General features: G+C 41.4%; 1 protein-coding gene across 1 annotated transcript; it reads left to right on the forward strand.

Moving 5' to 3' along the window:
* Nucleotides 1-14,925: 14,925 nt before the first annotated feature.
* IL10 (interleukin 10) lies at nt 14,926-24,292 on the forward strand. Its single transcript, XM_081866287.1, has 6 exons — nt 14,926-14,940; nt 15,424-17,414; nt 18,475-18,537; nt 19,718-19,867; nt 21,456-21,521; nt 22,676-24,292. The coding sequence occupies exons 2-6, from the start codon at nt 17,256-17,258 to the stop codon at nt 22,766-22,768; spliced, it is 531 nt and encodes a 176-aa protein (XP_081722413.1). The 5' UTR covers nt 14,926-14,940; nt 15,424-17,255; the 3' UTR covers nt 22,769-24,292.
* Nucleotides 24,293-25,440: the final 1,148 nt, after the last annotated feature.

A 25,440-nucleotide genomic window follows, 5' to 3' on the forward strand; every position in this document is an offset into this window, starting at 1 on the left:
AACTTAGTTCAATAGCACCTAGTACATCTCACCATAGTGGAGAAGACATCAGGTGCCTTGTGTGCTTGCTGCTGCTACCTGTTGGTGGGCAATTTCTCCCTTTTTATGGTTCTTTAGCTTTGCACCAGACATGAACTGGATAACCCTTAAAGAGAGGATGTCTACAAACAGAGGACCGCCCTCCATAATGTAGGACACATGGCCACACCACCAAGAAAATGCATGGGATCTGGCTATAGGAACAGTCACACACCTTGTAGTCACTTTCCTCTCCCCCACCCTCTGCATCCCTCACAAGCCTCTCAAATGAGCTCCTGGCATATTGATTTCCTAGTCCTTGTTCAGAGTCTAAGGCTGGGTAAGGTATTTTTTTAAAGGTCTCCTGTTCGGCCTGAGATGGTGGGAAGAGCAGGGAATAAAGATGACGGGATGTGTGTCCCCCATTCTTTTCTGCAGAGAACAACCTAATCAAATTTGGTTGGACTGCAACTCCCAGCTTCCCTGCCCATTGGGTGTACTGACTTCATCTGATGGGACTGTGACTAATAGCTGTGGACACAGCATAAATTTAAATCAACCCGCCCCGCCATGATGTGGGCAAAGCAAGTTGTGTCCTTTGGCTTAGACTGTATAAAAGGTAAAGGTAAGGTAAAGGACCCCTGGACGGTTAAGTCCATTCAAAGGTGACTATGGGGTTGCGGCGCTCATCTCGGTTTCAGGCCAAGGGAGCCGGCTTTTGTCCACAGACAGCTTTCCAGGTCATGTGGCCAGCATGACTAAATGGCTTCTGGTGCAACGGAACACCGTGATGGAAACCAGAGCACACGGAAACGCCGTTTACCTTCCTGCCACTGTGGTACCTATTTATCTACTTGCACTGGTGTGCTTTCATACTGCTAGGTTGGCAGGAGCTGGAACAGAGCAATGGGAGCTCAGCCCATCACAGGGATTCGAACCGCCAACCTTCCAATCGGCAAGCCCAAGAGGCTCAGTGGTTTAGACCACAGCACCACCCGCATCCCTGTATACACATTTACTGGGTTGAAACAGCACTAGGTTGTTCTTTTTCTCAATTTGAATAAAAGCTGGTTGTGGGTGGCAGGGAGTGCGTAAAAATGTGGTATTTTGTAAGATATGACAGGACAAACATGGGACAGCTGTGAATTGTGACTAATGTCATGTGTACACTGTTTCCCAGAACAGCAATGGGAACGCACTGAATGCAGAGTAAATGGAAGAGTGTTCATAGTCTTACCCTTGAAATCTCTCTGTTCTCTGTTCTTTTGCTCTTATACCAAAGAAGAAACATACAACCAGATATGCCAATTTCACACCTGGTCTACACTGATCCTCACACTTCGTGCTTTTAATGAAGTACAATGACATGATCATGCGCTATTTTGTGATACTCTGCCCACTGGGGGGTAGGGTTGCCATATTTCAAAAAGCCAAAGTTAGGGTAGGAGATACTGATCCGGACCAATGGCCTGATTTCACATGAGGCAGCTTCCTATGCTCTTCATGGACACCTGCAAACTGTTGCTTGTTACACAACTGTTAACATCACAGATACCTGGTTTTCATGGCACAGGAGGCCAAACATGGGCTTACTGGGACCATGCAAATGTGTGGGCTCCCAGAGAGCAGCTTGTAGCTGCTTTGCTCTTCCACAGCTGAGCTTAGCCAAGGTTTGGCTTAGCATAACATCGAAACCTTGGCTCGTGGTTAAGCTTTCTCCTCTCAAACCAAAAGCTGTAGCCAAGGTTTGTTCATAGTTTGGCTTACTGTGTCATGTGAATGAGGCCAGCATCTCTATCAGCGTGGAAATCAGCATTAATTCTGCAAAAGTAAGTGTGCTGGAAAAGCCACATGCAAATTATAATTGGGTTCCCTGCAGTACAGGCTGCTGAATTTCTCCTTACAAATAAAAACATTTAACATTTATATAGCGTTTTGCAATCCCATGCATACCTGGAAGTAAGTTTTATTAAGCTGAATGCACCTTACTCCCAAGTAAGTACACAAAAGCATGCAGCCTTAGAATATTCGCAGCACTTCACCTCTGTAATCTTTAGATCAACCCAACAATGTTGATCCATACTATTATCTCAACATGGCCAGGGGTGGGGTGGAGCTGAGAATGAAGGGCTCACCTAGGGCTATAGACAGTGTAATCCTAGGCATATCTACTTAGGGCTTGCCTCCAGGTATGTACAGGAAGTCTAGCACTGAAACCCTAGTGACATTTTGTGCCAGAAGGGACGTTTCAAGAGGGGACTTCCTGGTTTACATTTGAGACCCTGAACCATCATTGTTACACGAGTTCTAAATGTGAACATAAAAGATAGCTATCTAAAACATCAAAACAGTTTTCTGCATAACTTTATTCTTAGGTCTTTCTTTGCATGCTTTTTTCTGGGAATCAGCGGGTCAGGTTTGTTTGCTTTTTAACTAAACAGTCTTTGGGAAATCAAAACTACTCATTCAAATGTGCTATTCGAAAATATAAGTATGTGACTATCCCTATTCTTTTGTTTTACTGTCTGAGTAACACTTTAAAATGCCATTTGTCTTTACGGAATTTTTCACCAGGAAATAAGAGAGGGAGAACCCCAGTGACACTGTTGAATGCTACCATGAACTTTTTACAAACCAAGAATGAGGAAAGCCCCTTGTTAGAAAAGTATTGCTGATATACTACTACTACTACTATTAATATATTACCCAGAAAGCTCATGGTGGTTCACAGAATAAAATCAAAATATAAAGCCACAAAATATATAATCAAAATTAAAAACAACAACCCAATAACCCCCCCCCAAAAAAACCCCACTGCTTCCTTCAAACAGGCAGAGACCACTCCCTCTCCTAAAGAGGCATTGATCACCTCCCTGCCCCAGCCAGCTGTTCCCTCCCTGCTGGTTTTTAACAGCCAAGAGTGGTAAGAGCCTAGAGTGCAGGTGGTCGCCCTGACTGATCCAAGCACCTTGTCCACATCCTCAAGCCTTACCAACTGAAACTCATCCAACACAACAGGACTAGACTGTGCTCTGGACACCCCATGAGATTCATCTGCCATAACAGCAGAGTCAAGGTTTTGGTGGATGCGAGCGATTTTGTCCTCGGAATGCTTTGCAGACAAGTCACAGCGAGCTACCGTTGGTTCTGTCACCTCCTTTGAGCCAGCCTGCAAAAGGCCCTGTACAACCCAGCAAAGCTCTGCTGGATGACATAATGAGGATGCAATGGAGGCAGCAAAGTATGCCTTCTTTGCTGCCTTCACTGCCACTAGGTAGGCTCGATAATGAGCCTTCACCAGTGTTCAGTTGCATTCATTCGGATCTTTCCTCCACTTGCGTTCAAGCCGTCTCCCAGCTTGTTTCTATAAATATAAATATTACTGTATGCAAAACCAATGAATTTTGACTATGCTTCTTCTAGCTTACAGTTTCTTTTAGGTAAATAACACAATATTATGGGGAAATTATTTCAAATACTTTACCTAGATATTTGAAGTTTTTTTAGAGATATACAGACTGAGCATAGGTGGAGGCACAGCTTGAAGACACCCAACAGACAACCCACTCCACTGCCCTGCAGTGGCTCCACTATTCAGATCCATGTAATAATAATAATAATAATAATAATAATAATAATAATAATAATAATAATAATAATAATTAATAATAATAATAATAATAATTTATCTATACCCCACCCATCTGGCTAGGTTTCCCTAGCCACTCTGGATGGCTTCTGACAGAATTAAAATCACAATAGAACATCAAACATTAAAAATTTCCTAAACATTCCTTTGCTGCTTATTAAACTGAATGTGGCAGCCAGTTGATGTAAGTAGTATTGGTCTGGGGCAGATGTGTGAACTATGTGTGTTTTCTCTCTCTCTCTCTCTCTCTCTCTCTCTCTCTCTCACACACACACACACACACACACACACACACAGTAACTACAGCTAACACTACAATAAATCCTTACTTTGCCCAAATAAACAGGACTTTCTCTCGCCCTATTGCTCTGAATCTGGTGAACATGATGATACAGGAAAATCAACATCCCCATTGAGCAAGAGAGATCGATGTACCCAGTCGATACGGACACGGGTGTATTTGCATCATTCTGCTCATCTGAACCTCATTAAACCTGCTGGATTTAGATGTGGGCAGAAATGGGCATCTCCATTTAGGGCCACTAGCGGTTGTACCTAGTTAAAGCAGGAGTGGAGCCATCGAGTTGCAGAGTTATTAGAGAGCATTCACCGAGAAAGTCTTTCTACATATTTTTATGGTTTGAACCTGGGAAAGCTTTTGCATACTGAACACTGATCTTCAAGACTGCAGATGGACACAGGAAAGAAAGATCATATTGGCCAAATTGCTCATAGGTCATGATTATGAAAAGGGAGACACCACAACTTGCCTTTCTAGAGTCACTTGGAATGTACACACAAACATCAATCTGAGTCATATTTATTTGCTTGACATACATATACAAAATCCAGTTCCCAGGAAAAACAATTTTGTGTTTGCTAAGAGAGAAAAAACCCACTGATGGTGTCTAAATGCAAAGGGTATTATTGCTATTGGAAAATATTAGTCATCGTTAGAGAGGCCAACTCATTTTAAATAGATTGCTTGACATATTACTTTAGGGAATTCTTGTGTCACCTTTCAAGACATGGAATTTGATATACCAAATTTCTAGATATAGATGTCTTAGTAGACAGCAAAGAATGAAAAGGCATGAGAGAAAGAGGCACGTTGATATGTTACTGTGGAATTCTAGGGGATTGCTTAAAGCAGTTATATAAAACAAAGAACACTGATGACGAGTTATTTCAAGGAGCATGACAGGCGTAAAATTTCCCAGTCTCTTTACACAATAGTCTGTCTCCTGTTCACCCTGCAAATATAGGAACCACCAGTTTAATTTTAGCACAATCACCAATTCCCAACTTTACTAGTGGATTTTCAAAGAAATTGTGAATTTAGGCACCAATCATTCCCTGGTTTTCAATAGGGTAGTTTCCCCCACCCCTTCTTTTGACTTTTCAAAAGTGAGTTTGCAGACATCAAACATGCCTTCTTTAGAGCTTCTGGTTTCAAGTTTACATTGTTGCCTGACTTTTAAACACCCTTTATAGCCATGGGGTGATATCCAATTGCAGAGTCCCACATTGCACAACTGACATCCAGGGCTGAATCTAGACACATCAAAGAAGCATTTCAGTTAAACGCATTGTAAACTTTGTATGAGAAATCAGGTTGGCAAAAACTGAACTCCACAGCACCACCTGGTGTCACAATGTTATAATGCATATGCAGTAAATATAAAATGTGTTTTCTTTACCAATCAAGCTGAGTCCCAGGTTTAAAACTGGGCATATCCGTCCTTTCTTTCCCTATCCCATTTCCTTCAAAATCTGCTCTGGAGGGTTGTGGGATCCTTTGTAGTAGAGGTGGGTACAGGAAGGAGAGAAAGAAGGGGAAGTCCTATAGTGTTCATTGCTGTGGTGTTAGATCTTAGCCATGGGATGAATCCTGTGCAAGGTTAGTCTGCTGAAATCCCAAACAGATTAATTCTATACAGGTATGCTGCCTCATTTTGCATGCTTCCTAAGCATGTATGTACATGGAAGTATGTCCTATTGAAACCAATCAGATTTTTTCTATTTTCAAGAAAATGAAAATAAATAAAAGTACATGTTGTTTTGTGTGTCTTAAAACGAAAAAACAAAAAAACTCACACACAAAACCCTAAAAAAGCAAAATATGTTGTTGCTGTTATACAAGTGTACATGCCACATAATCAAAAGTTTCTTAAGTGGTGCACACCACAAAATCTTATAAAAGGGTATAAAGTTAATATATAAAATTCTCCCAGCAGTAATAGACCTTTTGATGATTAGCGTATTCATATTTACTCCTAATCTTTGTGTGATATGTTTGTATCAGGGACCATGCTGAGGAGGGCTGCACTGAGGAAGAAGAGTGGGAGCCACCCCCTCCCTCTGATCCTAATCCTAAATCTTCCCAGGAGCAGGAGGGCAGCATAGATTTGGAAGAGTGGTTTGCAGAGGGGCAGAGTTCAGAAGGCAGAAGCTGGGAAATCTGGATGGGGAACAGCTAGGAAAAGAAACACTAGAAGAGAGAGTTAACAGATTCACAGTCTCTGGACAGCATTCACCCCCCCTCCTCCAAAAACATGGAGAGCTCAGAAAGTGTTAGAACAGAAAGCGCAGAGGGTACAAACTCAGTCTACAAGATGTAAGAGTGATGTAGATTAATAGGGATGGTGGGGGGAGTGACCCTTAATTGGGAGCACCGTCATTTCTAGGAGACGTGTTCTTTGTTCTTTCACTGTGATTATTAAAGATTCTAAGTGGTAAGATGTTCCTTTCGTTTGATCTTCTTATCTACTGCCACAGGGAGAAGAAGCCAATTCCCCGAAGCCTGACAATTTGTTTGCTTATAGTTACGTTTCTTCTTTTTACTCTATCCAATGCTTTTCTTAGCTGTTCCAAAAGATAAGTTGGAGTCCATTATTCCACAATGGGTACACACAATCAAAGCTGCTTCTAAAGCAACATAGTCTCTGTTAATATATGTAATGGGGTCCTGATGCTCCAAGTTTAACACTGGATCTGTGCTTCTTTCTATTTTTTAAGGACTTGTTTCTCAGTCCCTCTGTGCTTTGATCTGAGTTTCTGAGTTGCTTCCCATGCTGAAATTAGGCTCAAAAGAAACATTCTATTTGAGCAAGTTTTTAATACATTGTGGTGTGTGCTTAGTTGCATTATGTGCATGTGTTCAACGCTTTCCCTGGTTTGCTAATATGCCCACATATTCCAAAGGGTTGGTGAACCCTGTCTTAAAGTAATGTGAAAATATTATATTGAAGGGATGTTGATCTGTATAAAAACTGATGGAAGGACTGAGGTGTTCAGGCCCTCTGAAGTCCCACCCACCGCCTTCTCACACACAGATTCACACCCTTTGTTGCAATACCAAACTATGTTGACTCTGTGGAGCCGCCTGAGAACTTTCCACTAGAAGCTTCACATGAAAGCAGAGTGCGACCTTCCAGGGCACTGCAAGAGGATGGTGAAACTAAGTCATTTTGTATGTTGTATTTACAATGGTTTTTAGGATGTGAAAAATGAATCTAAGATTAGAGTGGCAGTTTGCATCATTCATGGCACATGAGGCTCATGTTTTGCATAGAGAGTGTCCTGTGTTCGATCCCTGGCATCTCCTATTGGGTTTATTTATTTGTGGGCAGGGTGGTCCCTCCCCCTACCTGGCCTGATTACCTTGGCAACACCTCCCTGGTGGGATTGGGCAACTGGCTGAGGTAGGCGGAGGCCTCCAGGGGAAGGCCAAGCCAAGCCTGTGTTAATGGTGCCGCATAGGGTCCCGGGGGCTGCACACAACCACACAAAGGGCGCCCCCCCATTTAATGTGGGGAGAGGTCATTCTGCCCTAAATAACAACAACAACAACAACAACAACAACAACAACAACAACAACAACAATACCCCACCCATCTGGCTGGGTTTCCCCAGCCACTCTGGGTGGCTTCCAACAGAATATTAAAATTCAATAATCCATTAAACATTAAAACTTCCCTAAACAGGGCTGCCTTCAGATGTCTTCTAAAAGTCTGGTAGTTGTTTTTCTCTTTGATATCTGGTGGGAGGGCGTTCCACAGGCCCTCTGCCTGGTTACCCGTAACTTGGCTTCTCGCAGTGAGGAAACCGCGAGAAGGCCCTCGGTGCTGGACCTCAGTGTCCAGCAGAACAATGGGGGTGGAGATGCTCCTTCAGGTATACTGATCGCAGGGTGGGCTTGCAACATAGAACATAAGTGCCAATACATAACACAATATCTATACAATGTAAAAATCAAAACAGTTATATAAATACAATAAGTACATAATAAAATACAGATTCTCATAGCAGGGACAGCATACAAAAAATAAAGGAGGAGAAAAATCAGCAGCTGGATATCTAAAATACAGAACAGTGCACAAATGCAGGATCTTCTCTCTATCCAAAAGTAGCTCTTAATCCCAGCCACCACAGAAAATGACAGACCCTCCCAGCTCTCACCTGGGAGCCTTCCTGTCATCTCTCAATCTCTCACCTTGTGAGATATTCATCCTGCAAGTCCAGTTTGCCTATTTCTGTGCTGTGGCAGCCAGTTAACACAGACCTCTGTACCAAACAGAATCAAACAGAATGCAGCTTTGTTGCTCCAATCAGGCCATAAGCCTACACACTCCCAGAATAGTTTAAGTTCGAGAACCAAGATACCACTATACTGAGAGCCCCACAACATCCCTTCACCTTCATCAGGCAACAGGATTGGGAAATACTTTTGCCAGAGATATTGGAGAGCAACTGCTTGGCAGACCAGGCTATAGTGGGTGAAGTAAATCAACTGCAGATTTGTTTGATCAGTAGTTCTGGTGACTCCTGGGCAGAAGTGGTCATGGGGTGGGGAAGAGCTGCTATGTTAGCTTCCTGGCAGGTGGGCTGTTGTTGCTTACCAGGAGAAAAAAGGGAAAGAGCAAGGGGGTGAGGAGAACAGCATGGTGCAAACACATGAGCAGGTGCCTCAGATTGGTTCTGTTGTTGTTTGCACCATGCTGACTTCCCCACCATCTCATTCTTCCCCTCTTCCTTCTGGTAAGCAACAGTGACAACACCTGCCGGGAAGTTTGTGCAGTGGTTCCTCTCCACTCAATAAACTGCTTCTGCCTCTGGGTTCCTTAACATTCGGTAATGGTGAGAAAGCTTTCCTATGAGATAATTTGCACACCACTCTTCACTTTTCATTTAGCACCTACCCACCCACACTCTTTTAGGTCACTAACAAACTCAGGCTTTTGGTTATGATTTGTGTATATGCCCTCAGTGTCCTTTGCAAGCAGTTAGGCTTCCTTGTGTCTTGAGATCCACATTACTGTCAGGCTTGGACTTGGATTGGCAGGCTTTGACACAGGAGAAGAAAGAAACAGAAGGAGGCTGAATGGTAGAACCTGGGTTGGAGGAGAGGGGGGCACTTTGGAAGGGGGAGCGGGGAGGCTGGCTCACCTCTCTGACATTCCTGTGGAGCAGACAGCCTCAGAGAAGGAGCGGGTATGGGGGTTGATCAGCCAATGGGGGAGCATGAAGGTGGCAGAGACTGAAATGGAGTCTGAATAGTAGGGTGCAGCCTTGTCTCCTGGAACCAGATGCTTCCTTCACAGATAGGAGCAGACCCACCTGCCCTAACAGAGTGCGCTTGAAAGCTTTACATTCTCACAATGCATGAGAGTCTCACGGGTGATCACACCACACTTTGTCTTTAAAAGGTGGTGGGAGAGGAGCTTTTGGGGTACATCTTTGTCTCTTCTGTCCAGTTCTGAACTTCTTGTCCTGTGAATTGTGCCTCCTGAGCACTGTCTGCTCCTGAGCCTGTACCATTACTTGCCTGAGTAAAGATCTCTTACTTATAAATAAGACTCTCTGCTTGCATGTGTTGAGCAGGAACCAGGACACCTTGACATATTATTAGGGCTTTTTTGGCAGATGATGGGAAAGGAATGACCCAAAACCAGCCATTTTAAAAACTGTTGCATTGCATCCAGTCATCTTGATTTTAATTCAATTATCACATAGTTTATCTACCCCAGCTGCAACAAAACAAGTCTCTCCCATATCAGCCTCTACAGCCACAGCAGGTGCTGTAACCTTCCAACAGTTTGACATCACCCTCAAAGGCTCCATTGTCTCCCCAGACAGACGGATATCAACCAGAACAGAGTTCTAAGTATAGATGTAATGTGATGCCAGGCACATATTTCCTTTGCATGAGCTTTTCCGGAATGCAGCATCGTGCTTATTGTACGTTTTTATTCTGTGAACCACCCTGAGATCATATCATGAAGGGGGGTGTATAAAGTTTAAAATAAAATAAATATACCATCGGGTATTTCCTGTGCTCTCAGTAGAAAATAATGACATACAGATGGTATTATTTTTCATTCTGAAAATGTTTTTGGGAAAAAAATTTAAAGTGAGAAAGAAGATATATTATCTAATATTTTCCTCCTGGAATTCTGTTTCACCAAGTACACAGAAGTTGTCGGTTTGAATTCCAACTTTGCCAATAAGCATAGCTTAGGAATTAAAACTGAAACTGCACTGTCATGATCTGCAGAAAATAGTAACATGCTTCATACGCATGAAACCAACACATCTTATTCCTAAAGAGCATACAGAGGGATGTGGGTGTATTAAAAAATGCTTTAGGATACAAAGAGTAAAATGCAGGAGTGCCAACTTGAATAAAATATGGGGGGGGGGCAGGTAAGCCCTGCCCCAATAATTGATCACATTACATGGCTCATGCACACCACTGGAATGGCAATGCCCATCAACTTTGGGGGGGATATAGGAAATTTAGACTGGGGGGGGGGACTGTGGAGAAAGGTTTGCAGCCCCACAGCCCCAATCTGACATGTCTACATATATGGTTGTCAAAAGCGGGGCATTTTGATCCATATCTTGTTTAGTTGCTTCCTAAATGAACGTAGTATTATGAGAGGATTATTCCACCAGGCCAAAGATGCTGAATGACACAAAAGAACTGGGTGTTTTAGAAAACCATGATGCAGGAGAAAAGGTTGCGCGTCATATCAGCGTTCTGTGAATACGAAACTAACATGAAACTGTGGCAATCTCACACGAGGCCAGTTCGATTAATGCTTTCTCTTTCATGAAAACTGGAGCTAGAAATTGTCGCTAATAATATGTTTTTTAATCCAACCACAAAGCAGGAGATAAACAAATGCATAGATTGCGTTATACTAGAAAAATGGAAATGCAAACATGCTGTGATGGAGGAAATTGTTTGAGTGTTCAGTTCTCACCTTTTGGTCCCATGTGTTCAGACATAGATACCCAGAACTGAGCAGAATGCTTAAGGTTATCATAAACCTTTCTGCTTCTGAGAAACTTCAATGACCTACAAATGTATACAATGACCTACAGATGTTTATAGAAAGGCGCTGTCTCAAACAGCTAGGTGCTGGAGATGTAATGCTGGAAATGCCTTGTTGAGACACATGACAAGGGCATGCACAGTAATATATTCTTTTTAGTCTCACATTGTTGACACATCAATTTTATACTGGTAAAACCCTTGATATTTGCAGGTGTTCATTTTTTAAAAAACTATATTCCAAAGGGGATTAAAGGCTGGACAACAAAAGTGGACTTTGTGGGCTATTATGGTAGCTAAGAGATTTATATATATATATTGCTACAAGGAGAAATACCCACTGTCTATTACACAGTGTTCTAATGAACTCACTGCCCTGGCTGCATCCAACATATTTCACATATATGTCAATTCTGCGTGGATACCTATTTTGGTATCTGGCAAGCTTATATTAATTTATATGATTCATTTAAGATTCATGAACTTATGGTCCCTGTATCTGCAATGTGAATTGTTCATTGTTTACTGCTATTAGTAGTATTAACTGTAGATTGTCTTTCTTTCTTTCTTTCTTTCTTTCATTATTTCATTTTCCCCTTTCTCTTCTTCTACTTTACTTGTTAAATTTACAAATAAGAAATATTTTTTAATAAATCATTCAAATAAGAGGCAGCTTTTGGAGTATTCCAATCACCAGTCTTTCAACAGTATTTATTTTATGTAAGCACTGGTGATTGACCACAGCGGTGCCTTCCAAAACATTTAAGCAAGCCAACCATGTCACAGACCAGAAAACTGTCACACAAGGCAGTGTGTACAAAGGAAAACATTTATCTGCATCAGCCTTCAGCTATTGCAATATATTTCCAGAGTACATCAAACATAAAAATGCAACTGAACACATAAAATTGCCAGATAAAAAATTATCCAAGTTGAGATTCAGAGATCACCATAGTGGCCTTTAATGCCAGCTGTTAGAAATTTTGCAGCCTATGAATTTCCAAACAGTTTCCAAACTGTGTAGAATAGCTGTTGGGAAAGACTTGGTAAATAGCCTTGAGATCTGCCATTCTCACTGAGTCCAGTGATATGCATAACCCATCTAACACATTCAGTTAGATAAAAAATAACGATGGAGAGAAAGAAGTGTGGGACAGTAGCCAGGATAAAAACATTGCACAATGATTATCTAAATTACTATTTATATCCATTCAGAGATAATGTGAAAAATTCAATTCACATTTGTTTTCATATTGGGCAAGACTCCAGCAAATATAGAAAACTGCTTCCTCCCCACCCCCCATCTAGCCCAGCGTTGTCCATCACATGTTACATGGTCTTTTAAACTCAATGTAGAACCTGGAATCTTCTGCATGCAAAACAGATGTTCTACCTATGGTCCATCCATCAATATGGAAAGATTAGTGCACATTTTTTTATTTATGAAGTACTGACTTACTCTCCCCTGCAGTCTCTGGCCCAGTGGTGGTGAACCTATGGCACGTGTACCATAGAGGGCACTCAGAGTCCTCTCTGTGGGCATGCACGCCTTCGCCCCAGCAGGGCCGTAGCTTCCGTGCTGGGGGTGGGGGAGGAGGAGGAGGAGGAGAGGAGGGCTCGCGCGTACCATCCAAAGCCTGCAGCACCAGGGCTTGGTGAGCATCGAGGGGCTGAGCAGGCATTGATCTTTGATGTGCCAGGGCCTCCTGCCAGTCTGTTTTTCCTACTCGGGAGTAAGCCGTCTTGAGTTCAGCAGGGCTTAACTCCCAGGTCAGTAAGCATATAAAGACGGCAACCTAAGAAGGGACTGCTGGGTTTACATGTTCGCTGGGCTTTCCCGTGGAAGCCAACAGAGAAATTCATTCCGTGGAGGCTGCGATCAAACAGCAGCCAAAGAAATGGCTAATAATAATAATGATTGATTGATTGATTGATTGATTGATTGAAAAATTGGAAGAGGGTGGCTCTTAGTACAGCCCTCCAGTGTACACTAGTGGCCAGAATTGTGGAACCTTCTGGGGAAAATGTATTTCAGAGGTTTGATGGCTCTTAACACAACTTTGTTTTGGAGTAATAGCAGTGCATACCCTGAAACATTTTGTGAATTTAACAAGAGAAGAAATTCGTTGTATTTATTTTTCCCAATTTGAACTGTATTTATTTTTTCCCGGTGGTGATTTTCCTGAGTCAAAATGAGAGTACCCCTAAACATTTTTTTTAAAGAAAAAAAGCACTAAGTTATACCATAAAATTATATATCAATGAAAATATAATTTAATGAAGGATTATTTATTACAACAGCAGTCATAAAGAAGAAACGTGAAACGCAGAGGAAAATTGAGATATACAGGTTAAATTGCCATGTTGGCACTTTGCGATAAATAAGTGGGTTTTGGGTTGCAGTTTGGGCACTCGGTCTCTAAAAGGTTCGCTATCACTGCTCTGGCCCATAGTTTTTCAAAGCCATGGATCATGGCCAATCGTACTTTTAAGAATATGAATAGAATTTAGGTATTGTTTATAACTATCTTATTTTAAAACGTTGGGACAAAAAAATAGAAAATGCTAGTGCAGTTGTATATGAAAAAGAAACCCAGTCATTATAGCAATCGAGATTCCATATTTGCTGATTAACAGCACATATTTAAAATCTTAAAATATCAAATCTTAAAATCCAGTCTGAATGATTACTAATGCCATTATAACTGCCATTAATAAAGCAAAATATGCGAGAAAGCTTTCCTATAGACCAGTCATGCATTTATATAATATCATACTCCGAGACTAAAGGGCTTGTCCATCAAGCAGCAGAGTTTAGGTATGCTTAAGACCAGTGAAATCAATAGGTTTAAGTGACAGAAATTTCACATTGAAGCTACAGTATTTATGGCCCATGGCTGTTTCAGAGTTTTATTGACTATATCAATTAGCATCTTGAATTGTAAGTAAAAATATTAGAACTTGTGAAGTGAGGTGAAGGCAGCAGTAGTAACAGCGCTCCTCTTGCCACTATGGTCCGCTTTCCTGGTTTATATGAGTGTGCAGACCGAATCCCTTTTCCCCTACCCATGTAATTTTCCACCCCTTTTGATTCTTCATTACACAATAGTCCACCACTGCAAGTATATAAAATACACAATTCCCTCAAGAGACTTTAAAAAGACCACTTTAAGATAGAATATGATAGAGAAGCAGTTTTAATGACACATTCTGAGAGGCAATCCAGTTACCCCCAAGCTGTATGTGCTGACATCAAGAAAAAGAATCTGGGAAAGAGAGAACACGTGCTATAAGCAAATCAAATCAAATCCATGCTGAAATATTACTGGAATCAACCACCAATTTTTTTTAAAAAAAATCCAGATTCTACAAATGTAAATTACATTCTACAAATGTAAATTTCCTCCCCCAGCCACTGCAGAAAAGGTTAGAACACAGACATTTCATGGAAGAATGGAAGAATTGCCTTACTAAATAAAACTCAGCAGTGACCAGCCAGTGGCCTCTGGAAGCTCACAAGCATGACAGCCAGGTGGTGGTCATCCCTTCTTGGTTGTCGCCAGCATCTACTACGCTAGGTGCATCTGCCTCTAGATATTACAGAGGTCCCACCTAGCTATCACATCTCAAATCTATTGACAGATGTTGACATACTTATGCAAAAACTGTCTGCAAAGCACAATTATAGTCTCCCATTCACTTCAGGAGCACTTTGTACTTGCCTGTGGCATTTGTTCCAAACATAACATTTGAAAGGATGCCAGTAGGAGTTTCTCCTAGCCGTCCAAAGTACATATTGACAGCAGAACAGTGCTGTTTTCCCAAAGTCCTGTGATTATAATATTATAATTGTCAGTACATTTAGGATCGCAGCTTCTGAACTACACTGGAGCAGCTTCTAAGCAAACATACGTAGGATTGTACTGCCTGCACTGTGAGTTTGCGAGGGCCTGGAACAGGGTGTTCCAGGGGGAGGGGAGGGGGCTCGAAAGATGTGGCTGGGAGGGAGACAGAGTAAGGAGGACGCACAGATAATCAAGCATGCCAGTGGTTTGGGTGCGGGGAGAAGAGGACATGGCTGGAGGGGGGTGGGTCAGATGGAGACTTATGGAAACATGCATTATGTTGCTTGCACTAACCACCTTCCCACCTGTGGTATCATTGGAAGCTGTACCCAATGGACTGCTGTTGTTGTTACTGAATGCTAGGCTGGTTCATTATAAGACCGTGCTGATCCATTATCTTATTGTGAATAAACAGGCTGATCTAGTCTGTATAATTGAGATGGGTGGGGGGTGTCCCTAACCTCACATGGTTGTGCCCACCTGGGCACTCTGCGCAGCTTCAGTTCTGATCAGAGGGTTGGGGAGTGGGAGACATTTGCCATGGTTCGTAGAAGTTAACTGTCCTTTACTAGGAAACCTCTCTGCATGGGAGCTGCACTGCATCTGGTGTGGGGTCATTGTCAAGGCAGGAGTTGGGAGCAGGTTAGCAATAACTCAAAGAGCGTCTGTGAAATTAACTGGTGAGCACCGCAACTCTTCCCAGCAGGTCTTGCCCCAATGAGGCAAGGGCAAGGACCGAAGGTCCCCTCCTTCCCTCTGTTCTCTAAGACTCCTTCGTCTTCAGGTCCTTCCCAAGCAATCTAAGGCTCCTTCAACTTGTCTTTCTTTGTCCAGGGAGGAGGGGAGCTGGTCACAGCAAGAGGGGGGCGCTGCCTGGCTTCTTCAGCAGCCACCACCAATCTACCTCTTGGCCTCCCTCCTCTTCAGCTTCCACTCTAATTCTGACTCTGCCACAGCCTCTTCCTGCTCACTAAACCCTGTTACCTCTTCAGCTTTCAGCACCTCCTCCTCCTCGTCTGTTCCCTCTTCTCTCTGACCACTCATTGTTGTCCCATCACCATTTCCTTGGTCTGAGCCTTCTTCCCTTGGGGGTTCCCTAGCTGGTGCCTCCCACTACTCGTCTGCATTCAGCCAGTCCATGACAGTCATGGAGGCAGGCTGGGAATACTCTTGGTGTACCACCTACCTTTACAGCCTCCCTTACTGAGCTGGCCTCCAGACTGCCTCCAGTGTGGTTTTGGAAGAACTACCAGGTCTCTTGTCCTGGGTGACTTCAGCGTGTGTGCTGCGAATGCCTCGAGGCCAGCCCAAGATTTCATGGCCTCCATGGCAGCCATGGGACTGTCTCATGCAATATGGTTATCTGGCCAATGCACAGAGCAGGTGTACCCTTGATCTAGTCCTTGCTCTCAGTAGAGAGAGAGGTGGTCTGGATAGAGTGGAGTGCCTTACCATGTTGTTGTGGTGAGACCACTTCCAGGTGAAGTTTGGACTTTTGGTGGCAGTCTTACCTTGTAGCAGTGGGGCACCAATTCAGATGGTCCACCCCCAGAGACCAGTGGGACCTTGTAGGTTCCTAAGCGTTGAACAGGGATAGTCTGGTCATGGTGAAAACAGCCCAGAGCAGAACTATGCAGTGCTCAACAATACAGAAAAACCAACATATATATATTTAGAAAAGTGCAAAAATTTAGAAGTGTCAGGAATAATATTTGTAGTTGAAATAGGTGATATATTAAACCCATGGGGATTTTAGCTGCATCTCCTTAGCAAACATGAAATGAACAGGATATATTGTTTTACAATTAATCTCTTGTGTTATTTTTGTCTGGTTAATCCTTATTTGCATTGAGATATATATATGGGGATTTTACATAGTTGGGGAAAACCTTTACGCTTTTCAGAGATGTGTTTTAGAAATCTGAAATTGATTTGCCTACCAGTTGTGGCAGTTTAACAGGAAAAACAACAATTTAATAGGGTTTTCAGAGATTTAAATAATGAAAGGTCATTTTCTCCCTTACAATAAGGACATTTACCTAAAATTTAGGAACTAAAGGAACAGAATACCATGATAAATGAGAAAAGCACCTTTTTGTGTTTCCATCATACTGTAATTAACACAGCACAATCTTTCCTTTCTCCTTTCCTACATTTAAATTTACAAGAAGGAAATTATGTAAAAAGATAGAAGGAAGGGGTCTTGGCAATTCTTTTTCTATTTTTTAAAAAAACTTTTTATGGGAAGAGGTTGACCTTTTGGTTAATTTGAGTACCATATCCTGCGAAATGAGGAAGGAAGCTGGATGGTATAAATTAGGAGCCAATCAAGGTGATGGGCATTCAGATCTGGCTTTTTGCCTCTTGCAAATTGAGCTGAACCACAAAGGAAATCTGTGAAGGCATGAACTCTCTCAGAGTCTTTACTCTTCTGTCCCTGGTGCTCAACCTCGAGAATGCACAGGGCCATCTCTCCGAAAGCAGCTGTAAGCGTTTTGCAGACATCCTGCCTCACAAACTCCGAGAGTTGCGAGTCACGTTTCATGAGATTAGAGATTATTTTGTGAGTATGACGATCCTTTCTTCCTCTAGCAGCTTCTGTTGCATCCAGAGTTTAGGAAGAGTGGAGGAAAAAGGCTTTGCTTCTTTTTGTATAGCAATTGAAAACACTTAACATAGCTTACTGTGCTATTTGTTTTTCCATGTTTTGTTTTTTAAAAAAAAATGTTTTCAGTTGACGTGTTTTAAGCAGCTTAAAAAAATATTGTTGTATTGTTTTATTATTTTTTTGTTTGCCATCCTGGACACTTTTGGGAAGAAAGGTGAGATAGACATTTAATAAAATAAATACTTGCTGTTAAGTACAAGAGATGCATTGCTTGGGACACAAACCACCAAGAAGTTCTCCTGTGCAAGCCCCAACAAAATGAATGGGATTCAAATAATTTTTTGATGGATTATGCCTTTCATTTCAAATGCTGTCTAATGAAATTATGTGAACAGTTGTGATTGAAACTGACAAGAAAAACTTTTAAGGTTAACTCATTTTCTGATTTGGGAAGGGGAGAAAGCTTGTTAGGAACCAAAATGTTTCTGTGGGGATCTGAGTAACATTTATGTTATTCTATTTTACCATGAATGTCCAGATATTTGGAGAAAGTTGATATGCATGTGTGAAGGACAACAATAACAGATGAAATGTATGAATAGCTGAAACTCTATATCCATTACCCCCCTTTTTTAGACATGCATGAGAGAAGGGTGTTGATTACATTTAAGTGTACTGTATGTTGCTTTCACTGGTGTATTTCTGAGCTTTTAGATAGCCATACATTTGAAATCTGAATTTAATCATTCACAAAAGTTTAGGCATATACAAAGGTTAGGCATATACTATAATGTATATATATATCCTGTGCAATTAAAAGCTTGCTGTAACAATATTTGTCATAGCTATTATCTACCATTGCATGCAGTAGAGAGGGAAGACCCTCAGATAAGAAGTTGCTTCAAATCTGAATGCTCACATGTAAAAGAAACTGGGCGATACTAGATGCTCTAAACTCTTTGCTGATAAGTGGGGTCAAACTTACCTGAGTCTTCTTCATTGCATACTCTTACAGCAAGCCAGAGATGATGAGCTAGAGATCATGTTGTTAAAAGAGGATCTACTGGAAGATTTCAAGGTGAGATTTCAATTGTCTTCACGCTATTTGGAAATAAGTCCGTGCTGATCTATGGGGTCATGGAAAGATGTTTCTTGGCAGAAATAAGCTATGAGACCAGTGTTTTAGACATCATGTCAGGCAGGAGGGTCTTTCTTATACCGTAAACCGTCCTGTGATCTTCAGATGAAGGGTTGTATAGAAATAACAACAACAATTCACAATAATGTGAATCTGCCAGTGTATGTGTGCTGAGAGCTAGAAGATGCTGTTTTGAAAGGCATGTTATTATATGCATTTGTGTTCTAAGTCTGTACTGTTAAAATCCTTGACTGCACCTCATCTCCCTTAACTCCCACTTTCCATTTCCACATACAGTACTTACTTGTGAGGAACTTGTAGGGGAAATTGCAACAGTGCCAACCCTATACCAGTCAGCATTACTGTATAATATTTAGGATGTTAGAAGCCTGACTAAGAAAAGCAGTATTCAGTGTACCTTTGCCTGAAAAAACAGTTCTGAACAAAATATCCCAAGAAGTCATTCCCTTTCAAAAGTGTTGAGGTTACATGGGGCTTTGTTCAGTTAATGCATAGTATGATCTAATGAATAGACAATAGAAGCAAGAAATATCTACTAGGACTGGCCAAAGTCCAGCATAACTCAGGGGAGTTATTCTCTCACTCAGCACTTCTTCTTTTGATCTTAAAGAGCAGGGGAGTTCAGGTCTCTTGTCAACTGGGAGTAATCAAGCAATCAGAAGCTAACTGAGGCTTTCTCTGTGCTGTTATATTTTTAGGAATAATAGGAGTTTTAAGGATGTTATAGTTAATTTACATGTATCGATATTTTTTTATTATTGCCATGTGCTATGATGGAGCAATGGAAAGACGTTATAGAAAATTTACTGAAATAAATAAGTTGGCAGTCCATGGAGTCACAATTTTTATTTGTATTATTATTTTATTATTTTTTGCATCAGTTTCCAAGTATGTCACGTGCATATTTGGGGAGGGTTTATCTTGGCTTATTAAGTAGCACAAAGAAACTCTGAAGTAAGAAAAAAACATTGTTTACAGCAACAGAATTGTCATATGTGCACATCGTAATCCATGGAACAAAAGTCATAATGAGCCATCTTATTTCTGAAATGCCTTATTCATGCGCTCTTACCATTAGTATTGTCTCCTCTTCCTTTAGGGGTACTTGGGCTGTCAGTCAGTGGCAGAAATGATACAGTTTTATCTGGAAGTTGTTTTGCCCAACGTAACCACTGGCAGTGCCATTCAGCGGACTGTAGATTTTCTTGGAGAGAGGCTGCTGGATCTGAGACAGACAATCAAGCGCTGTGTAAGTCGGCCCATTTCCTTTCCTAGGCCACCTGCCATGCTCCCAATCAAACTGAAGTTTCCTGCCTCTGTAGAACTGTTCAAGAGGAGTGAAATATGGCATCTTATGGTGCTTAGACCCTAGAAACAAACAGCATGTTCATTACGCAAAGTTAGTGCTCTACAAAATGGGACTACATTCTAAAGTGCAATATATTATTTTGAAAGATAAGAGAATAGTTTCCACTTCTATTTGTAAAAAGTGTTGTGGGGACAGAAAATATAGGACAGAACATGGGTCTCCATCCCTGAGCACTGGTCCTGTTAGCTAGGGGAGGTGGGAGACCCAAGTTTGGGAAACTCTGTATTAGAGATTTTAAAAATGAAGGCATTGCCAAAGTGCCTTCACCATTTCTTAGGGTGTCAGAGTCAGTGTTATGTATATTCTGGGCTACAAAAAAGATAAAAATGTCTCCTCCCAGGTAATCACAATTTTGTCCCAAGAAAAGCTGAATCCATAATATGTATAAATTATGCATCGTAAGCATACGATGTGCATAACTTTGCTTATTTTGCCAAATTGAGCTTGTTTCTGCTATTTAAGCAAATGCAAAAAGTCATTCACGGCACGTCAGATACTAGAAATCCAGCACAGCCTGTCCTCTAGCTTTAAAGTTTCACTATGCATGACTTACACCTTTTCAAACAGATCTTCACAACCTTCAGGTCTAGAAGCTAAATTAAATTCAAGATTCTTTCTGTACTCAATTCTGCACCCAGTAACAATTTCTGCACACAACTGTAGGATGCACGTGGTCTTTGACATAGCTGTATTCATTAAGCACAGTGTTGTAGTTTCTTCAGGAATGAGGTTACCTTCTCTATAATGGTGACCTCATAAGCAGATTAATGAAGTACAGAGATAGATTATTATGTAGGGGTCTGCACAAACTGACTATTTTATCATACAGCCTGATGTTAAGTGCTGATGTCTTCTTTCATAAACCTTACGTAAAATTCTTACCTAATAGCTGCTGCTTCTACAAAGGCACAGCTACAGATGACAGAGCTATTCAGTGCCACATCCTAACATTACTTTGCTGTGGTGTCCTCACTGTGTCATCTGGTCACAGTATGACTCAGAAAACAAGCACGCAAGGCCACAAGGAAACCCTCTGTGCTTAGCAGAGTTGCAAGAGGAAACTCTCCTCTCAAAGCTCTTTTCTAGGACTAAGGGGTATTCATGAACTTACTCATCAGAGTTGGGCTGGACCTTTGCCAAGTATAGAGCTGTAGGGAAAGGCATTTGCACTGAAACAAAGCAGAAGTTACCCTCTTCAATCTTCCGTGGTGCTTGGCTTTGGATTGTGGTGCACATCCCCACCAGGCCAAAGATGTTTCCTGCTTGTTCCGTGTTGCCTGGATGAGCATCCCAGTGGAACACATCTGTATCCCTTGCATAGACAGCAGCTGATTGCATGGGTGGCTCTTCTTTGCACTGATGGCTCTTCTTGCTGAATCAGGCCAATGCGCAATAGAGCTCTTAGGATTTTCAAGGATAACCAGAAGAAAGCCACTGAATTCACGATTCTTCTGCTTCCTCTTTTCAGCATAGGTTCTTCATCTGTGAAAAGGAGAGCAAAACAATAAGGAACATCAAAGAAACCTATGAAAAGGTAGGTTCCTATATCACATGGCTAAACACCCTTGTTTAGAGGCTTTGCACAGTACATCAAAGAGCCAAAACAATTACTGTGTGAAGAGTCATGCATCCTCTTGCCACTCTTCTGGATTAATACATACACTGTAGATTGGATTTACATTTTCAATTAATTCTGTGGCTTGCCAGTTTAAAAACATTTAAAACCTGAGAAGACTAGCACTGTCAAGTGGAAGTTAAGGAGTGGGAGCATGGTGCAGGGAATGCAACTTTGTATTTGCACCCAGGCTTTTAGGTGTTCTTCTGGGCATGCAATGTACACCCTTGGGCAGGTTGCCACTGACTACAATAAACACACACATAAACCAGTTGTAGGTGGTACTTAATGTTTTATATTCCAACTCCATCAGCGAAGCTGAAAATGCTATATTCTACTGTCTGGAGTGAGCATTCAGTTTCAAACAACTTTCTTTCATTTTCTGTTTCATCCAAGTAATGTCCAAGGGATGCCTATGCTGTTACAAATGAGGACTTGCTTCCTTTTACGTTAAGAATGCTGTTAAAAAGTGTCCTGAAGTCCAAGTTGTAGTTTCAAAGCAGCTTCCTTCTGTGACCTACCGGTATATCCTGCACTGATCCAGTAATGTCTGTAAAGAGGAATTGTGTAGGTTGCTTGATTGAAATAGATTCTTCTTACAGTAGCAATTTGTGTTAATTGTCCCAAATGATGCACTCAGAAACCTTTAAATAACTGCGATTTTTCATCTATTACTCCATTTGTTCAAGTGGCATGTTTGCTTAGTCTTTTGTTTCACTGGAGACCCTCTTTTAAAAACGATTATTCTCCTTTGTTCCCTTCTTCAAGCCAGAATGGAATAAAGACAGGGAAATGAGGGCTAGGCTTCACACAATGGTGCAGAGCTGTGTTGTCACAGGGAGGGGCTGGCATTCTTGCTCTGTCAGCCCATCGCCTTCCCAGTCCTGTTCCCCATACTTGCCTCTCCTTCTTGCAAAGTATCACTTCAATCCTGGTCAACAGCGTTCAAAATTCTGTCACATGCCAAATCTCCAGAGTAGAATAAAGATGATGGGGAAATGCATGCATGTTTATCTTGCAATAACTATTATTCCTTCAGTTTGTAATTAATTATCCCTCCTCTTCCTTTCCAGCTGCAAGGCAAAGGCATCTATAAAGCAATGGGAGAGTTTGACATTTTCATTAACTACATTGAAGAATACCTGGCAATGAAGATGAAAAAATGAAACTTTTTTTTCCACTCAGGACAACTAACTTTTGTAACTGTAACTGGAATATATTTTGCAAAGGTTTTACAAGAAATCAGTATTACACAATACTATATATTTTTAACTTAAACTTATTTATTAACACAGATACCTCAGCTTTTGTCAGTGTTATACATTTTTATAAAGGAAAAGCTATAACGTAATTTATTGACCTGTTTTTGCATCTCCTTCTCCTTTTTACATAGCGTGTTTTTGTCCTTTTAGTTTTCTCTTAGCTTAGGAATGCTCCAAATTGTAGCATTCAAGGAAATGCTTTTTAGGAAGTGAGAAATTGTGAGAAGTAGATTCTAAATCTTTATTATGTTTGAGTCAGCATTTTGGATTTAAATGTGAGTACCATGATCCAAAGACTTCAAACAGGTTGCTAATTTCAGCAAGGGGACTGTCTGCTGTACAATATTAAGTACATCTGAGCATGTCAGTTTCCATTTCAGGTCAGATGTTAACAAGTGATAGTTTGAAAGTACAGCCACCAGGCTGCTAGCTGAAACCCGTCATTGGGAACACATCCCACCAGGGCTTAAAGACCCTCACCAGGTCTTGGTCCACAGCCAAGCACAATTCAAAGTGTTGGTGCTTACCTTTAAAGCAAGGGTAGCTAACCTGTAGCTTTCCAGATGTTTTAGACTACAACTCCTACAGCATGCACAGCAGTCAGAGACAATGGGATTTGGAAGCATTTGGAAGGGTACAGGTTGGCAGCCCCTATTTGCCCATGCACTGAAACCAGTTTTGGAGTATCTCTTCAAGGTACCCCAACATTTGAGGCAAGATGGGTAGCAACTGTAAAGAAAGGTTTCTTGGTTGAGGGCACCCAAGTTACAGAGTTCTCAGCTCAGGGAGGCTAATTCATTGCATATACTGGCTTTTTATACTTCCAGAGATTGGGTGAATTTTTTTTAATTATTTCAGGTTTTTTCATCACTGATATATTTTTATTTCTGCTGAATTGCTTTTAATGCTGCCTTTGTTTTGTTTTTAATAATTCATTGTTTTTATTGGACTTTTCACAGTATTTTGATGGCAATGCCCTTCTGAAAAAAAATGAAGGATAGAGTGGGGAAGTTTGTAAATAAATAAATAGGTCAAACAAGGACAAACATGCACTGAATTTTTTAAAAATTTAATATTGTTGTTGTTTGCTCGTGCAAAAATAATACCTGTCTCTGCGAGCACTAGTACATGACTTCTGGTACATTTTATTGCCTATGCTAGCAATGCATCAAATCACAATATGCTCATGCACTTCTGTGGATCTGGGTTACAGTTGCCTTGACAAATGTGAGACTGTTACTGCCATTGATTTTGCATTTGTTTTTTTAAACAGGAACTAAATGTTTTTCTTCTGCATCAGAATGATTTTTAACCTCAAAGCAGATGATTAAGCATGTTTGCTTTTTGTTATGTAAGCTTATAAGGAAATGTGAAAGCTCTTGTTTACGTCCAACACACTCTGATGTCATTAGGCACCCCATGATGAACAATAAAAATAAAGTAAAACAAAAAACAAAAAATCTCAGCTCCTGACACTTATTCATTCTTAACTTGCTGTTATATGGAAAGGTTAGGAAGAATGAAACTTGGAATAAGAATATGAAAAGGTTGATTTTCCAATCTCACCTTCTGAGTCATTGTTCCTTCTGTTGGGGTTTGCTGGGATGTGATTCACTCAACTGGGCTCTTTGGCTTCTTCCCCTTCTTTTTGCATTGCTATGTTAGCTAAGCCGTCTCCTCCTTGCTGGCTACTCTATCCCACTCAGCACCTTGAGGGTCCTCTGGTTTTTCCAGCTGTAATGTTGCTAACATCACCATGGCTTCCTGCAGTGTTGCAACTGCCACTTATGCGAGAGTTCGGTTCTGGTGGTCCACAGAGAAAGGTGGTGCTGACCTTTAAAGCCCAAAACGGCTTCAGCCCTGTATATCTGAAGGAGCGCCTCCACCCCTATTGTCAAGCCCAGACACTGAGGTCCAACGCCGAGGGCCTTCTGGCAGTTCCCTCACTGCGAGAGGTGAGGTTACAGGGAACCAGGCAGAGGGCCTTTTCAGTAGACGTGCCCACCCTGCTGCACACCTTCCCAGCAGGTGTCAAACAGCTATGTAATCTGAAGGCAGCCCTGTTAAGAGAAGATTTTAGTGTTTGCTGTTGTGTTGTGTTTTTACTATTTTTTTGTTGGGAGCCACCCAGAGTGGCTGTGGCAACCCCGTCAGATGTGGTTTTTTCCACAAAATTGGTGGCAGTGGAAGAATAAAATAGTGGTGTACAGGTCAGTAGTCCATGAAACGACCGGGGGCTCTGTACAAATGCCACAATGGGGTTTTCAGGAAACGGGTAACCAGGAAAGCTGTGCAATGCAGACAACTGAAGAGATGGTTTGCAGAATGAAAAGACACACACTAATAACCCTTGGCAACCTTAAAAGTATGGGAAGCACCAAAAACACAGGCAACATATGCAAACAGTATTAGAAAGAAGAGAAGTCTGAATCACAAGGGAATCTCCATGTAAATAGTGGTGGGTTTATCTTTAAAATAAAGCTCTCCACCCAAACTTCCCCAAGTTTGAAAATAAACTACAATGCAGTGAATCATATTTTGTTCTTATGCATGAGGAACAACAGCATCAAAAATAA

This window comes from Podarcis erhardii (assembly GCF_964252035.2).
Source record: "Podarcis erhardii genome assembly, chromosome: 6".
Classification (NCBI taxonomy): Eukaryota; Metazoa; Chordata; class Lepidosauria; order Squamata; family Lacertidae; genus Podarcis; species Podarcis erhardii.

Coding starts and splice junctions, on each gene's coding strand:
- IL10 (XM_081866287.1), top strand. CDS start 17,256: ATGAACTCTCTCAGAGTCTTTACTCTTCTGTCCCTGGTGCTCAACCTC. Junction 19,868..21,455: donor GACAGACAATCAAGCGCTGT/GTAAGTCGGCCC, acceptor TCCTCTTTTCAG/CATAGGTTCTTCATCTGTGA. Junction 21,522..22,675: donor TCAAAGAAACCTATGAAAAG/GTAGGTTCCTAT, acceptor CTTCCTTTCCAG/CTGCAAGGCAAAGGCATCTA.